This window comes from Alligator mississippiensis, chromosome 7, assembly GCF_030867095.1.
Source record: "Alligator mississippiensis isolate rAllMis1 chromosome 7, rAllMis1, whole genome shotgun sequence".
Classification (NCBI taxonomy): domain Eukaryota; kingdom Metazoa; phylum Chordata; order Crocodylia; family Alligatoridae; genus Alligator; species Alligator mississippiensis.
The window spans coordinates 29,615,674-29,632,881 of record NC_081830.1 but is presented as its reverse complement, the minus strand read 5'-3'; the positions used below and the strand labels follow the sequence as shown (position 1 = coordinate 29,632,881).

Here is a 17,208-nt window from a genome sequence, read left to right as displayed (position 1 = left end):
ACAAATGATTTCCGTCCACTTCTTAAAGGAGGCCAACCAGTGAGATAAGCGCATGGGTCACCTCCCTACCAGATATTTGCATATACAACTTTTTCCTAAAAACAAACTGCTGGAAAACAATGTGCATACTGTCTGGAAGAGATATGGTAAGAAAAGTTTCTGCTATTTACCAGGCAAAAAAGAAAGTAAAATCCGTATGGACTCAAAGGAAGCAGAACAACGAGCAGGCTCCACTCCCTAGCTGCATCTATTCAGTTGCTCTCTACAAGGAAGCATGTCCCCCTGAGTCTGCTGATAATTCTGCATCAGTTACACCAGGTTCAAATACGAGAAATCATAGGGACCAAAGGACTTTAAAATACCTTAGGACCCTGGCAGACATTATACTTAAGATGCAATTAACCAATTAATCACATCTCAAATAGTAACCCAGCCACATATTCATGCAATTACTGGCGTGATAAAATAGGGAATAAGCCACAACGTTATGACACAAAATAACTAAACAGTAGGTGGTTCCCATTGCGCCTTAAATTGAACATGTGGTCAACGTGGACCAGCTGATCTGTGCTGCCAGTCTCAGGAGCACACCAGACCCTTGAAGGGCTTTCATGCTCCCCCCTGGCTGGGAGTGTCCATCAGCTGATTGGCTTTCCCAGCCATGAGCGTACCAAGCACCCAGCTTTCTACTTGCTGGTGAAAGGGGAGCCCAGGCTCCCCCTGTACAGGCAAAGGCGCACAACTGCTATCATTTCCAAAGACTGTTAACATGTTAATATCAGAAGCCTTTAGAGGCAAGTAAAATTACTTTAGACTGTAAAGCCTTCAGAGCAGCAATTAGTTCTTACTTAGATTATTTATTAGCATAGATCATTTTATAAAACTAAAAAAAAAATGCACTATAGATTACACATCTTTTAAATATAGAATTTTATGACAAAAATATTTGTGACAGGTGCAGTTCAGCAAATGAATGCCCTTATGGTTGAATTAATACGTGCTTCTGAATTGTACAGCCACTCAGCAACATTTTTTTCTCTGCATACGATACATGTTGCTGTATGGACAGGAAGCTAAAGTCAGCAAATATATTGGCTACTGCATGAGAACTGTTGTTCTTTGCAAATTTGTGTAATTCAAGTCTTGAAAGACCTCATGCTGCCATCCAAGCACTGTCATTATCTCTAAGGTTTTACATTACATCTGACCTAATTCCCAACGACAAAGATGAAGAGCAGTTAAACTGTTAAGCGTTAGAGTGCAAGCCCTTTCCCTCCAGATCCTGGTGAGGATTACCATTTGGCTGATGTGAGCTGCATTTCAATAGGCTTGTCCCTTTGTAACATCTTCACAAAAATCTGTGGTAACAATTCTCCATCAACCAACACTGCAAGCAATGAAAAAAAGATTCAGAAAACAGTTCATATTCAGTTAACAGGTAAAATGAACAAAAGATTAGCCACAAGGGTTACCATCTTACCATTTACAAGAGTCATTGATACTTGGGGATTTTCAAAGGCTAGGACTGAGAAGCATTTCAATGCTTGCATTTGAACCTGTATAAAAAAAAACCAACAGGATTTACATTTGTTTCATAAATACTAACTCAAAGTAAAATCGGGATATGCCACTTTATTTTAAGCTCATGTGGCTTGAAGAAAGAAACACTTGTGAAGAAATCTAGGCGCTTGTTGAACATCAGGTTTAGGCATATAGCTTGAATATTATACGTTCCCCCCACCAACCCAACATTATCTCTGCACATTGTTTCACACAAGTTTTGTGACAGGAAGGAGAACGTGATGACAGAAAGGTGGGAAAAGCAGGTGCTCAGGCTACGGGCCAATTTGGTGAAGCCCTGAGCAAACTGGTTGCCAACAGTAAGATTGTTAGAAAGACGGCTGCCTCATGGATACACTTTGTGGAAGCCCTTAAAAAGATGTAAAAGAGTTGGGCACAAGCCCAACAAACTCAATGGGACTTATGATCCTAAATCCCATGCGAGCTTTGGAAGGTTCACTTAAGAGCAATGCATGGATGAATTTAATTTGAGCTATTATTAAAATAAGTTGGATCTATCCCATCTACTGTGATTATATCCTCTTCTGTTATTCTCCACTTCTGCCATTGCTACTATATGGTGACATTAAAATGCATACTGTGGTGCAGCAGGGCTCCTGTAAATTGGGTTGTTTTTGCATATTTGACTCTGGCATCTGCTTTTACTATTCTGCCTATGAAGTTACTATATGATTTTGAAATGGCCTTAAAAAAAAAAAACCTAAGTGTTCAGTGTACCTTAGCATCCCAGTCCAGAAACTGGGTACAGTACTACATTATATTCAGCAAACCCAGTATCAACTTCAACACCACTCAGCCACCCTCATGAAAGCATTGTTAGAAATCAAGGAACTGAAAACATATTAGATTAAATCCTTAAGGTTGACATTTATATACTGCCTTTGGGGGAAAAAAAAATATTGTTATTGCTGCTAGGGCTAGGGACATACAGAGGAATAGTTTAGGCCCATGCTAGTGTCCCAGATTCTGGAATCAGGTGATCAGATCAGATCCTCAGCTTTCTTTATAAAAAGCCAGTTTCTAGACATCACGGTTGCAAAGCAAGCTTGAAAATATACCAGAGCAGAGTCCACGGACCATCTGCCAGAGTCTGAAGAGAGGTTCAAACAGTAATCGTGATGTATGAACTGCTGGAGGCCTCAGTAGGATGGAATCACCATGTCTCACAGCTCTGGGGTCTCAACCCAGCAGAAGACTCTGTGCATAACAAGGAAAAAGCACAGCAGGTCCAGCACCTCTGCCCAGTAGAAGAGGCAAGTCCCCTTCCTAACCACCTTTTGAAGAAAGAGGGAGAAAGATCGCCCATTCCTTTGGGCTTTTTTCGGCACTGCTACTCTAGGTTGGACGTGAGGCCCCAGAGGCAGAAGTACAGTGTGCCCCAACTTGAGTAGACGTTTGTGGAGCTGAGCAAGGGGAACTCACTGTTTTCCATGTGCTGCACCTCAAGGTACCATGCAGGAGATGAGATACAGACTGCCTGAGCACTACTGCTCTCAAGTAGCACGGTTGCTCCTTCAGCAGTGTAAATATTTGCCAGTCACATCTCCCTGTTCTTGTGGTTGGACAGGAAGGTACAACTGTCAGCTGAAGCTACTGGTTCTAGGAGGGTGTGAGGAACCATTGTCACAGGGAAAGACTAGCACTGTCTTGAGCTCTTCAAATGTCCAAGCCCCCTCTACTGCTGGAGTAGTAAGCACTAAAGCATTAATTTCTGAGGTGCATGAGACATGGTAGCCTCCTCACTGGTTTGCCAACAGGGCCTTTCCATTACTCAGAATGCCCCTTTGACCCCAAGGCTCAAGTGGCACAGCACAGTTCCCATCTTTTAAGACACTGCTTGCTACACCAGCTTTCTATCCCTGAATCCACTCTCCTAGAATGGAAGGATACATACGACAAGGGAAATACTCTTAACAGGACTTCAGCTTATCATAGTCTCCCCTTTTCCCACCCTAAATCCCTTGCTCCCAAGCCCCCACCACCCCTCTCCTCTGGGTAACAAGCTGGTGTTGATTTATTTCTTTCACAACCTCATTTGCCATTTCCTCTCTCATGGCTCTGAAAGCGTGACCAGAGGGACAATGTTCTGGCTGAGACTCAGGTTTTCAGCACTTGGATTCTCTACTTCCAAGCCACAGTGCAGCCAAGCTCTCAAACACTGTCTTAGTACAAGGGAAATGGGGGCAGACAAGACCATGCCTGCCTGATGTTCCCAGTCTGTCATCCTTGACTTCTTAGCTATATTCAGTGCTGTGGCCTATGATCCTCTCTTGAAATAGTGTCAATGGTATTTGGGTCCTTCTACCTATCTTTAATTGTATTTTCCGTGTTTCCTCCTCAAAACCAGCCTCCAACTTTACTCCCTTCTCTTCTCCTCTACTGTCTGCTCTGTTTATGAGGCTCTGACTACAACATCTTACTCAAATATCTCACCCTGCTCTAGCTCTTACTTCTTCTGGCCACATTCACATCTTGGCCTATTTTGCTGACAAATCCTCAAAGATGTCTACCTACCAAGTTAACTCCATGTGGCTGAAATTAATCTCATATTGCTTCTTTCTCTGACACCACAAAGACCACTGCTCTCCTCCCAGTTATTCAAACCTGTAATTTAGGTATCATCTTTGACCAAACCCTCTCTCTACATTTATGCATCTAACCCATGCCCAAGACCTTGGGATTTAGCATCTCCAGAACCCATATTTCCTTATGTCCACATCACCAATATGCTTATGGAGGCTTAAGCATAGAGGATATTAAAAAGGTACTTACGAATGAAACGGACCTTGAACCTTCTCTCTCTCATACTGGCCTTTGTGCCACTCAAAAATTTAGAGTCCCAACCTTTTTCTCTTTTATTATTAGAAATCATTTCTGCTATAAAGCCTACAAAAACCTTTAATCTAATAATGGCTCATCAAATATTACATTACTCCTGAGACATGGCTCTGTATACCTATACACCAAGCACCAACCTAGTCTACATGAAAGCATGCTATTTGTTACCTCTTCTCTCACATCCTCATGCCCTATCAAAAGCCCATTAATTTCAGTCATTCAGTGTGTCCAACTTAAAGTCAGAGACCACTCTGGGACACTGGGTGCATCTACACAAGATGCTACGGCGCAGTAGCATGTAGACACGGCTACTCAGTGTTAACTTTCACTTACACAATGCGAAGCACAACAGCTCCCTGAATGCCAACATGATAAAAACAGCTACTAAGTATTCTTTTAAATCTTTAGTCTACGCAATTTTCTTTCATGAAGATTAGTCAGAAATAGAAGCAAAAGTGAAAAAAAAATGGAATTCAGTCAATCTTAGCAGTAATTACGGGTAGGGTTCCTGAAAAAGCAGTCAGAAACTGGGTGGATTTGATTTAAATAAGATCGATTTAAATCATGATTTATATCACTAGTCAGGAAGCCTCAATTTAATCATTGTTTTCTACAAAAAGTACATTCTTGTTGTTTGATATCAGTTATTCATTTAACTTCTTGAAACTTTGTACTTTTAGAGATAGGTAAGGGCTTGACTGTATGTACACAAACTTGCAGAGAGACAAGAGGGGTGATGGGTGGGTAATCAGGTCTGTTATCTCATCTCCATATGCTGTTAACAAGGATGTTATCTCTGGAGACAACAAACTCTTCTTATGCCTGAAGAAGGGCATTTGTGCCCAAAAGCTTGCAAAGAACAATTTTTCCAACTATTTAGTTGGTCTAATAAAAGAGATCACATCTACCCCCGTCTGCCTATGATTTCTGGAGGCACAAATCCACAGTTTAAAACTAAGCATCACGGGGATGCTTAATGGGATCTTCTAGACTGAGCACTGAGTCCCATTGGGTAGAGTGGTTTTCTTTAATCTTTACTAATCTGTACAGGAGCCTCTGGGAACCCCACAAGATTGGGCCCCTAAATTAGACCATGGCCTGCTGTGACCTATTTATAAAATTTCTAAAAAGGTTACATGAATATATTGTCTCAAATAGTATATAATTACAAGTTATAATCCCTAGTTCATTATGATATCGTTGAGTTTTAACGTATCTTAAATTAAAGCTATCTTTATATACATAAAAAAAAACTTATCTTAAAAAAATTTTTTAAATGATTAAATAAAAACCCTGATTTAAATTTTTAAAATGTGATTGGGGGGGGGGGGGGGTTAAATCATTAATTTTTATCCACCCTGGTCAGAAAAAAACCCTGTACCTGACATTGTGAGAAAGATTTCAGAAATGGCAGAACGGTCAGTTGAAATCTGCCATATAGATCAGGCATGGAGGGTTGGCACATGGACATATGGAATTAGTCTCCAATCCGATGCCAAATGCACCATTTTCAGAACCTGGCCACTTGCTGACTTCAGTGATGGAATCATACCTTATAGATGGAGGCAAGGTAAGCTACAACTATTATCTGCCAAGGGGACTTGCCCTTGAAACAAGAAAGTAAAGGCCTTGATGCTTGACAGTTACCTCCAAGTCTAATACATCTGGTATATTTGGATGTTGAAAGATGATACAATTGTCTGACCCAAATTATGTCTGAAGCAACTACTACAAATCACAGGCGATTGGGAGGAATGCAACTCATTCATTAGCAGCCTTTTATTGGCACTGCTCATCCCAAGCGCTTCCCCTATCTTCCTTGACATTGTTTCAAAGGGGGAGACTTATAAAATCTTATTGGAAACGTTGCATAATGCACAAATACTTCCACAAAGATCTCCACCAGGCTGGCAGGTGGACATCTATTTTCTGATTTTTCAGGGAGGGTATCTGCAGAGTCCAGTAACTTCAGCTGGAATGATGGGTGCTTAGGTCTTCTGAAAATCTGAATTTTTAGATGGGCTCAGCATCTACACCTGGTGTGGAGATTTTTAAAAGGGTTCAGAGGTCAGTCAGTAAGGAATCCTGGTATATGATGACATAATTAAAGCCTGTAACTAGAATGTATATTCATAGAGGGGTAGGACTGAGGCAGTATGGGCAACCTTTAATTCTAGCATCTGCTAACTGGACTGCTTGATTTTGTAGTTTACGAAGATTAAGCATCTCTTTTAAATTGAATAAATTCTTAATCTTCATTTTTCCAAGAGCTAGATAGACGGTGCTCAACCATTTGCCCGTGCAGGCCCAATGAATGGCATGGGGCTAGTCCACAGATCGTATCCAGCCCTGCACACAAGGACCAGGTCCTGGAGCCCTATGCACTGGGACTGGTCCCTGGGGGCCTGGCACTGCCCTCTCCAACCAGGACTGGGTGCCCGGGGTGTGGCACCACCTCCTCCTACAGGGATTGGGCCTAGTGCCACCCCAACCCCAGCCCAGGGCCTGGAGCTCCCCATGCATCTAGAAATTTGGCAGCAGGGAACAATGCCACTTCTCCCCCACTGCCAAATTTCCAGACCTGTGGGGGGCTGAGCAGGCAGGATTCTGACCTAAAGGCCAGCAGGTGAGCACCCCTGGGTTAGAGAAAAATGGCAATGTAAAAATGCAAAAGTTGTATTTTGACTTTCCTCCCTGTCCCCCATCGAGACCAAGATTCATCTACTGGAATGTATATGCTTCTTTTAAAGAGTCGAGGGGGTAAAAACCATTCAAAAAGACATCAAAACTGAAACAAGTGTCTTGGTAAATTCTTTCATACATGATGGAAACCCCAGAACAGGAGAACAGATTGAGAACTATACTTTTTGGCTGCTTAGCAAGAATTTTTTTTTTTTTTTTTTTTACTGGCAACAAGAGCTCATCACAGATGAGCATATTCTTTGAGCCTGGAAAGGAAGACCATTGTCACACTGAAAAGCTGTAGCATCAGCATGAAATGAGCTGAATTTTATTAGTTATCTCAAACAACCAGTAGACTGAGCTGGAGAAGATAAACCTTTTTACTTGAGCCATGTTAAAATAAATACATCCACTATTTTTGAGTCCAACTCCAGTCTCACACTTTACCTCATCCGCTATGCACAGAATAAGCTACAAGCTGACCACAGCTAAACTGTGAACTATTTTAACTCTAAAAGTTTCTTTGCAAAATATATAATGAGATAAAAAACATATACATGACTTCACCATATGGTATGAAATGGAATTTCAATAAACAAGTTTCACCCTCAGTCTTAAACCAATCCTTAAGCCAAATCACGTAGTACCATATTTTCTGGCATATAACATGCTCCACAACATAAATGAAGACCATTTTTGGAAAGACAACAAAAACAATCTTACCTTGGGTAAATAACTGAGTAGCAGCAGCTAGGAAGCCTACTCCTGCTTCCTGCCCCATCCATGCACCAGAAGGGGTCCAAGGACTGGGTCTGGGGCAGTAGGCCAATCTGGCATACCGAATCTGGGGCTGCACACTGTGTCCAGGGTCACCTGTTGGGTCTGATCCGGCACACCTCCTCAACCTGTATGCCAGATCTAACCTGGAGCACAGGGCCATGGCATTAGGCTGGGTCCCCATGGGTCTGAAAATCTGGCAGCAAGGGGGCAATAACAGTGTTAACTCCAATTCTCCCCTCCTGTCATTTCCAGCCCCATGGGGATCCAAATTCCTTGCATACAATGAGCACCCCAATTTCCATCAGCTAATTGTAGGGGAAATGGTACAAGTTACATGTGAGAAAATACTGCATTTGAACATAAGTGATTCTCAGAGGAGTTCCATTACAGTGGTTCTGGCAATGGTTTTTAGCAGCATTATTTATTTATATGGGGGGGAGGGAATTATCCATACTAGTACCCACAGTATAAGTACTTTCCAAACTTTCAAGAAAGAACAACCAACTAGACCTTTGAATAAGAGAGAACAACCAGCAATTTATATGCAAATACAACTTAATGTACACAGAAGGAGTGGATTTTTAAGAGATGCTTAAACATAGGCTAAGAAGGGGTCTTGCAAATGAGTTCAAGGACATTATGCTACATATGAGAGTTAAGCAGAATAAAACACAGAGGAGACTGACAAAAGCCAACAAAGTACAGACAAGGGCAATGTACAGATGATGAATAAGGGCAGAGGAGAAAGGACATTAAGGGGTATAAAATATGACCAAAAAAAGTTAAAAACACAGAGATGGCAATAGTGGCTGTAATGTATGTGAACAGAATTAGGAGATGTACAACTGAGAAACCAAAAGGAGAAGTATGCAGTAACCACAGGATGACAAGATGGTAGGCCTTGTTAAAGAGATGCAACAGGGGGTGCAATACACTTTAATAAGGCTTCTTGATATGGTTTTTCATGATGTTCTCATAAACAAGTTAAAGACACGATCTCGATAAAACTGTTATTTTGTGCGTATGTATCTGGTCGGATAATCTTGCTCAAAGAACAGTCATCTAGTCACCTAGACTATCAAGTGGTAAGGGTCAAACAGGGCTTCCTAAAAGTCTGACTTGGGTCTAGTACTGTTCAAGATTAATAGCATGGAGAACAGATGTGAGTGTACCCACATGATCTGATACCAAATGATATCAAGTTAGGGAGGCTGTAGGCATGATAGAGGGAAAAATTAGGATTCAAAATTGCTTTGATAAATTGGAAATAAGAGCCTAAATTAAAAAAGGATGGTAGTGGTAAAGTGATATAGCCATGATGGTCCAGGGATTATGTGAGAGGCAAAGATTTTTTGCATGCTATTTTTCATGCAATATTTTTATTGGATCAATTGTATAGGTGGGATGTTAAACAAGATTTTAATTCAAAGCTTTCTTCTTCAGGTCTGAGGAGGAAGGCAAGCACAATGGTTTTTAAGAACAGTCAGTAGAGCTGTGAAATAGGAGTCAAATGATTAGCAGAAGAAAAGCTTCGATACTGGAAGATCAAGATCTAGCAAAAGGGAAGAGGGTCATTATCGCCTGTAGTGTGTAGGAAGAATTTCAGGATCAGGTAGATTATAGTGTATCAAAATCAATATCAATGTTCAGTCCTTGGTACCTAGTGTACAGCCAGCTTATGAATTTTTGTTCCCACCCTCTTCTTTTAACGGTGCTTGGTAGATTTTCTTGAGCACAAGGACAATGAGGTCAGAGTGGTTGTTCTCTGAAAAATAAGCTCCTACTGGCATTTGTCCCTTATATTTTTTCAGCAAGAGTTCATTTTGGTGCAGAGTTGCTGTTTAGTTTTGCCCATGTAATTATCCTGAGGGTATCTGATGCATTGGTGTAACAGCTGAGAATTGTCTGCGTAATAAAGGTGCTTGCTGAATGCTCTGTGAGGATTAGACCAGGTGTTTCTTGTCGTTCGTTCATGTATTGGAGCTGCATGTTGCCGCTAAGAGTTTAATTAAAGTCAAAGATTAGTAAAGCCTTGTATGTAGTGAGGCCTAGTAAATTTAGCAAGGCCTTGTAGAAGTAGTAGTAGGCCTTGTGGCATAGTCAAAATTAACTTTAATCAGAAGTATGCAAAGGCTTGTACTGCTATTGGTCAGTCCTAAGGAAAGTTGGTAGTGGGAGAATCTGAATAGCTGTAAGTTATCAGCATAACTCAGCAGTTATAAATTGGCTAGCACATCCGAAAGTCATTAGAAGGAAGATGCAGCATTGTGAGAGAAGTTACTGATTTAAAATTAGCTGCTGACCTGAATTCGGTGGGCCAGTGGATCTTGAGGAGCCCGAGGACTGAATACCAAGGTCCTTCCTGGTACCCCTCGGACAGTGCTGATCTGGGACGCCTGACTTTGCTGAGCTTTACAGAAGAGGAACTTGTCATACGTCAGGCATCAGAGGGGACTGCCAATAAGTTGCCAATGCGAATTGTTATTGTCTGTCATTGTTGTTTTGTTACTACATATAGTTGTGTCTTTGTTAAATCAATAAACCTTTCTTACCTTTTTACTCCCGACCACTCTCTCAATCCTGAACCCTCCCGCTGGCGGCTGGGACACATTGGATCAGATATTATTACACACTGGGACAGGCCTGTATAGGATCCACAGAAGTTGATGGGTTTGTTGTGTAGGATACTGATTGTAGCAGGCTACTGTGGGGTATTTGGGTGTTTTCTTAAAAGATACAGTCTATTTCTCTACTGGAGTGCTCTTGCTGCATAAAGGCAGATTTTAAGTGGGCATCACGAGTGTTCTCCTCAGGCTTATATGGTGGCAGCCTAGGGCCTGACTCTAAATTATAGCTTCTTTGGTGTGCTTGGGATGATTGCTGGTCTCGTGGATGTAGTATTTTAGATATGATGGTTTGTAGGGTGCTATCCTAGATGTATATTGTGGTGTCTAAGAAAGCTGAGGTTAGTGCAAGAGTATTCCAGAGAAAGTCTGATTGAGGAGTGATACTTGCTCAACCTGTTTTCAAAGTCAGTAAGTGAGTCCAGGTGTTTAGTCCCAATGATGAAAATATCATCTAAGTAACACAGGTATAGTGCAAGTTTGATGCTGCAGTTTTCTAGAAATTCCTTCTCCAATTACTGGGATAATTAAAATTAAGCTGAACAAAGCAGGTCAGAAAGACTGTTAGGAGAGAAATTGGATGGTAGAAGGTATAACTGGATTACATTATTCTTTAGTAACTCTTGCAGTATATCTACCAAATGATACCGCGCTAATGCATCTGATGAGCACGGAATTTTACATTTGGCAAGAAAAAGAATGGTAGAAGTTTCAGCGTGAAAGTTATAAGCTGCCTATTTTGACATGCTTGTAACAGAAGATGTTTTTTGTCAGAATAATTACCATACTCACTATGACAAAGATAAAAATAACCAAGCTAAAGTATGCATGCTGTTAATTCAGGCGTTAGGACAATTAACTGAGGGAATACTAGTCAGATAGATCACTAGAGACTCTTACACTGTTTTACTGAAAACCCAAGTCTTACTTCAACAGATCTCCCCTCTGAAAAGCCCACAAGAACTAGCCACACATTCTCTTCGGTGTTAACGAAGGTTGCATTTACTTTTATTAGCCAAATCATACAATTTAAAAACACTAATCATTTATTGATTACATTTGTCTTCCCTGCTGGCCAGTAGTAGAGTTTAGTTACCCAATAGTATTACACTTATTATATCAACTTGCAAAAAGAAAGAAAGATTATGCTCATAATACACCTCTGAGGTATATTATCTTGAGTCACATTTAAGTAAACTTTGCTTCAGATGCGTGTGTACGTTCTGACAGTCAAGTTGACTTTAAAAGTTAATCTGGTTTACCTGTCAGAAAGTAAGTATGTATGTACGCACCCAAAGTCAACATATGTTGCTGCCAGGCTCCCCTTCTCTCACCTCCCCAGGTCATTTTACAGTTGGCATCACTGTATTCCTTTGCCCCTCCCCTCCTATCCCTGTATTTTTTGGTGTGAATACAGAGCAATTAGTAAATATAATTTCTAAACAAATACTAAAGCCACTTGGAATGCTCTGGACTCAACAGTCAAGGCTATCTGCTTCAACTTGGGTTTCGAAGGACTCTAAACTCATCCTAAACTTCAAGCTCCCAGAAGCTATGAAAGGAAGACAAAAGAAGAAAATAGTAGTTCTGTCAGTTTTCACCTTAGACAAGATCATTATGGAACATGGAATTTGTGCAATTCTGTCATTTTTTTGCACGTCTATCTCAGTATTCTCCACAACAGAATCCATTAAATGGTTCACGGGGGTACTTCATCAGATTTCCCTGCTTTCACAGCTGAAACGTCTCCCTTTTTTTTTTTCATATTGATTTTTAAGACAAGGCACAATGAATTGAGTGTAGTCTCAAAACAGAAAGGAGCAATCATTGCCAGCCCTTTTAAAAGCTGTATCCCAGGGGTGTCAAACATAGGACCAGTGGTGATTCTCTTTGGCCATGGCTGGAAAGACCTGGCCAGATCTGGCCCGTGGGCCTTCTCACTGCAGTTTTCAGAGAAGCTGTACTGGCACAGCCAGAACCCAGGGAGTTAATGTTGCCCCACCCCTTACCTACGACCGAATCTCCAGTTTTCAATCACAGGAGATTCCCAGAGAGCACTGGACGAGAGGGTGACCTGAGGGACATATTAAACGAAGAAGTCCAATCTGTCAAGGACACTCAAAGCCTGATCAACACAAGGCAAGAACAAATGGCAGAAACAAGAGGAGAGACAGTGGGCTTAACCTATTTGGCTTTATTCACCTAGATGTCATGCAAACTGCTGTGTAACAGCAGCTTTTGGCACTTACTCAGAGATTGTAAAATTCATCTCTGGACTAAGATCAGATATATCCTAAAATTTTAGTCATAGAAAAGCCACAATTAATAGCTTTTAGACCCAGAACAAAGGCCCTCCCATTTCTCAGTCCTAGAATTAAATGATTAGGGAACTTGCCCAGGAAGAGGGAGGCATGGGTTCTACCCCCCTTTCCTGCCCCTTCTCCCTCCAGAAGGCTTGAATAGCTATCTCCTCAAACATTAGTCTAGACCAGGGCTATCCAAGTTCAGTGTGGCCAGGGGCTGTTAGACCAGGGGACAGCCCCTTCAGCATCTCTCCACCAACCATGCAGGCAGCACCAGCAACATATAGCCCTCCCCTTCACCCCCAGGCTCTTCCCTGCCACACAGCAGTGGGAGACTCAGCTGCAGGGGCCCACAGACCAAATATTAACCTCTACCCAGCTGGACAGCCCTGGACATTACCTGGCCAGTTTTGATAGCCAAGAGAAGGATATCTGTGAGGCTGAGAAGACGAAAATAAACCAGAGGGTGTATGGCTCAGTGCGACAGATACTATCCTGGGTGGAAGGGGGTCCAGACCCAGGGTCCTACCATAGGCCACTGTTTCCAATGGGACAAACTTTCCCAGAGCTGGTTACCCTTTTTATCTAAGAATTATTAAATGCAAGGTACAGTGGGCCAACCTCAAAAGGAGGGTAGAAGTAAAGACTAGCCTCTGTCCTGGTAGTTACAGCACTTTGCTAGGAAGCAGGAGATGCAGGCTCAAACCCACTCTGGGTAAGAAGATTTAAAGCAGGGGCGGGCAATTATTTTGGGCTGAGGGCCACTTACTGAGTTTTGGCAAGCCATTGAGGGCTGCATGACAGGCAGCCAGGGGAAGATATATTAATTTTCTGAATTTTTAAGGGCCCTGTGAGCCACATAGAATGGCCTGGAGTGACGCATCTGGCCCATGGGCCACATTTTGCCCACCCCGATTTAGAGCCTTGGTTTCTAATGCCCTTGGCAAATGCTCTCACCACTAGACTGTTGGACTACAAGGTGACTGAGCAGTCCTCTTTACCTTCCCTCCTACCACTTCCAGCCGACGCACGTGCAAGGCAGCTGTTCTGTTGTGCCACAAGACAAAACTGCAGCTACAGGGCTGCATACCTGTCATTTAGGATTTAACACTATACATCTGAGTGCATGGGGCGATAAGCGAAAGAGCACTGACAACACCATTACTGGAATAGTGTGTCCAGTTCTGATGTCCACATTTGTAGACTAATCTTATAAAAACAGAAAAGGATTCAAGAAAGAACTAAAGAGCAACTCCTGGCTTGGTTAAAACAATGGCCTTGCATTGCCAGTAAAAAACCCATGAGGAAACAGGGATCCCGCTACTGCCACTTCTGTTTAACCAGCAATACCAGGTTAAGACATCACTGTACAACTGAATGAGCCCTTTGTCACTGGTACTTTACACACCCAGAATGGGTTTCAACCACAATAGATGGCCAATACCAGTTGCAAAGGATTCAGTGGAGTGCAAAACACTCATAGCTTTCCTCGCCCACCCAAGTTTTTGCAACAAGCATAATTTCCTCAAGACAGTTCATCCTCGCTTACCCTATTCACCAGCTTTCTTTTACAATCTAAATATTATTAGGCAAAATAGCCGCTTTAATCCAAAATAAAACAGGTCCAGACTTATTTTAATTGCTGGTATTTTAAGCTTGAGAGTACCAAGTATATTATGGCATTTTTCACATATATGTATGTATATGGCAGAAACAAAAACAACACATGATGAGTACCCCCTATTAAATGTTTATTATTCAATTTTATATAATACGTATGAATGTATGTGTGAGTACATATTAAATTTCAGATATCATATTATACAGATCACTTTCACAACTAGAATGAACTTAAAATCTCTAAAAAAGTTACTGTCTTACTTTGTAAGAGGTGGAGACTAAGAGATGAGCAATATTCTGAACTGCTCCATGGTTAAATAAGATTGTCTGATGATCTGGCCCCTATAAAAAAAAAAGAAAAAAGAAAAAGAAAGTTTATTTTTTTTAAAAGAAAAAGAAACATCCCATTTAGAATGCAATTTTAATAGATATTAAATCAGATTTTCTGCTTTTATTTAGTTTGTACCATGGTAGTGCACTAGACTAGTTCCTTGCTAGTTAAGGTTGAAGCCAGCTTTCTGTTACATCTATTAAAACTGTTCTATTTGTTAGTAGTCATTTTCATTCTTCTTATGGCAGGATGCTGACAAAAAACTAGAAAAATTAAGGAGCAGAATGAGTGAAATCTATTTGCACTTGCACAAATGAAGGATGACTTCTATAAATAATTATAGGGAGTCTATTCTTCACACCTTATGTGAGGTTTCTAGCAAAATCCTGTTTCAGTCTTTGCAATATCAAATGAAAGATGATCAGCTATTTCCAATGACTCTTTCATTGCAAAGCCAATGCATTTTTAACTATTCTAAGCTGAAAAGGGATTGCAGGTGGCTGATTCCAAAGCTGTTCCTATTAGGATATGCATCGACTGACAATGTTACAGAGCTTGAGTCAAGGTGCTCCTACAGGTGAAAATAGAAAGATATATTTGATGTTACTATTTCAAATGTACAAGCTGTAAAACTGGTCAACCAAACTTGTACTTCTTAGGCACTCAAAGACCTGGTAAAATAAGTATCTAATCATTTTTAGTTTTAATAAACTCACTCAGAAGCTAACACAAATCAAGATACTGACACATCGCATGTGCAGTAAAATGGGCCAAGTCTCTGGCTCCACAGGGCCAGAGGAAACATGAACTCCTGCCGGGACTTCCTGCCTTCCCGACACTAATACATTTTATGCAATTGGCAAACCCCTCTTCCCTGGGAGGTAGAGCACAATATCCACTGACCTAGGGCCAATCCAGATGGAATGCAGTGGCATGGCTGCACTCTTCTCTTGAACTAGTTCACGCTGTGGGAGCTTATAGGGAATTTTTTAAAGTTCCCAAACCACCTGAGAAGACCCGTCCCACTTCCCCTCCAAGCTCAAAGGCACACCCTGCCCCCTTCCCTTCTCTTCCCTCTCTCCCCACTGTCCTGCTTCAAAGCCATCCTGGCCCCTCCAGGCTGCGCAGGGGCTGGACTGAACTGGGAACAGCAACAGAAGCAGCAGTGGTGATGGGCGGGGGGTGGATTCCTCCACCCTGTTCAGTCCCCCAGGAGCAGATGTGGGAAGGGGAAGCCCCCCAACCCATTCACTATTGCTGTCACTAGGCGTGTGTAAACAAAACAGATGCCCTAAATTGAAGAGGCAGGTTTTAAAAAGCACTGCTTCAATTTAGGACTGATTAAACCCCTGTGTTGTGCACACACCTACCTGCTTCTCTGGCAGGGAATGGAGGGCAAGCTGCCGGTGGAAGGAGTGGTCCCTGGGCTGCAGGGGCAGGCTGGTGCTTCCCTCTGTGGCAGTGGCAGCCCCCCTGCCCCCACCCCAGGCGACACCCAGTTTGGGTGGTCCCGGGGGGCACCGCAGCTGCGGAGGGGAAGCACCAGGCCCCTGCGCAGCTCAGGCAGTGAGGCAGGCAGGCAGGCTTCAGGGGGAGGAAAGAAGATCAGGTCAGGGCTTTTCTTGGGCAGAGCTGCTTTCCCAGGCTGCCTGCAGAACTGTGGAGCTGCATGGAGCCCAGTGCTTCATTCCGTGGCTGCACCCCAAGTCATTTAAGGTGCATTACACTGCCTAATTTCCTACAGCTGCTGGAATTAATGTGCAATACACCGCCAAGGCGTGCAAACACCAACGCCATTAAAGTCGCGTAAAAGCATTTAGCCCACTTTAAAGTGTTGTGCACACGTGCCTCTCGTTTTGTCCACGCGTGGCCAATGTTCCCAGCCAGCCCAGCTCCCACGCAGCCCAGATGGAGTGGGAAGAACTGGTTTTGAAACTTCCTTGTCCCTGGGGAAAGCAGCAGCAGCATGGGGGGGGGGGGGGTGCCTTTGAGCACAGAGGGAAAGTTGAGGGGTTCTTACAGGCTTTGAGGACTTTTTTTTTTTTTTAAGTCACCAGAGGCTCCTGCAGTACAGCCTGCCAGCACCACTGGGTTGGGGGGCCAGGAAGAGCCCTGGAGTGGGAGTACAGCCACCCCTGCAGCGTGGGTGATTGTTTTCACACCCTCCTTTCCCAGATACTGGATCTGCCCCTGCTTCACACAAATATTGCCCTTCTCTACTATAGTGTAAGAGAGCATATGGTTTTGGCCTGCAATGCTGAGTTTCTAAATAATGGCATCAGTACCTTTCCAAGTTCTTTTGGATTGATTTGGAGTCTACCTGCAAACAAACATCTCCTAACCCACATACAAATTACACTGGTCCATTTTGTTTCTAAATCAACCCAGAATACTTGGGTAACACTATGCATACCTCTGGGCACAAGAAAACGTCAAAAACTTTTGCTTT

At 42.4% G+C, this 17,208-nt stretch overlaps 1 protein-coding gene across 8 annotated transcripts in view; it reads right to left on the bottom strand.

The window, feature by feature from the left end:
- The window catches only part of ARMC8 (armadillo repeat containing 8), a 107,798-nt gene that overhangs the window by 35,646 nt on the left and 54,944 nt on the right, over nt 1-17,208 (bottom strand). For all 8 annotated transcript variants that reach the window (XM_019489838.2, XM_006270443.4, XM_006270445.4 and 5 more), the window contains 3 exons: nt 14,690-14,770; nt 1,481-1,556; nt 1,297-1,387 (listed from right to left, as the gene is read on the bottom strand). In XM_019489838.2, the coding sequence (XP_019345383.1) occupies nt 1,297-1,387; nt 1,481-1,556; nt 14,690-14,770 (248 nt within the window). The remainder of the gene's footprint in view (nt 1-1,296; nt 1,388-1,480; nt 1,557-14,689; nt 14,771-17,208) is intronic.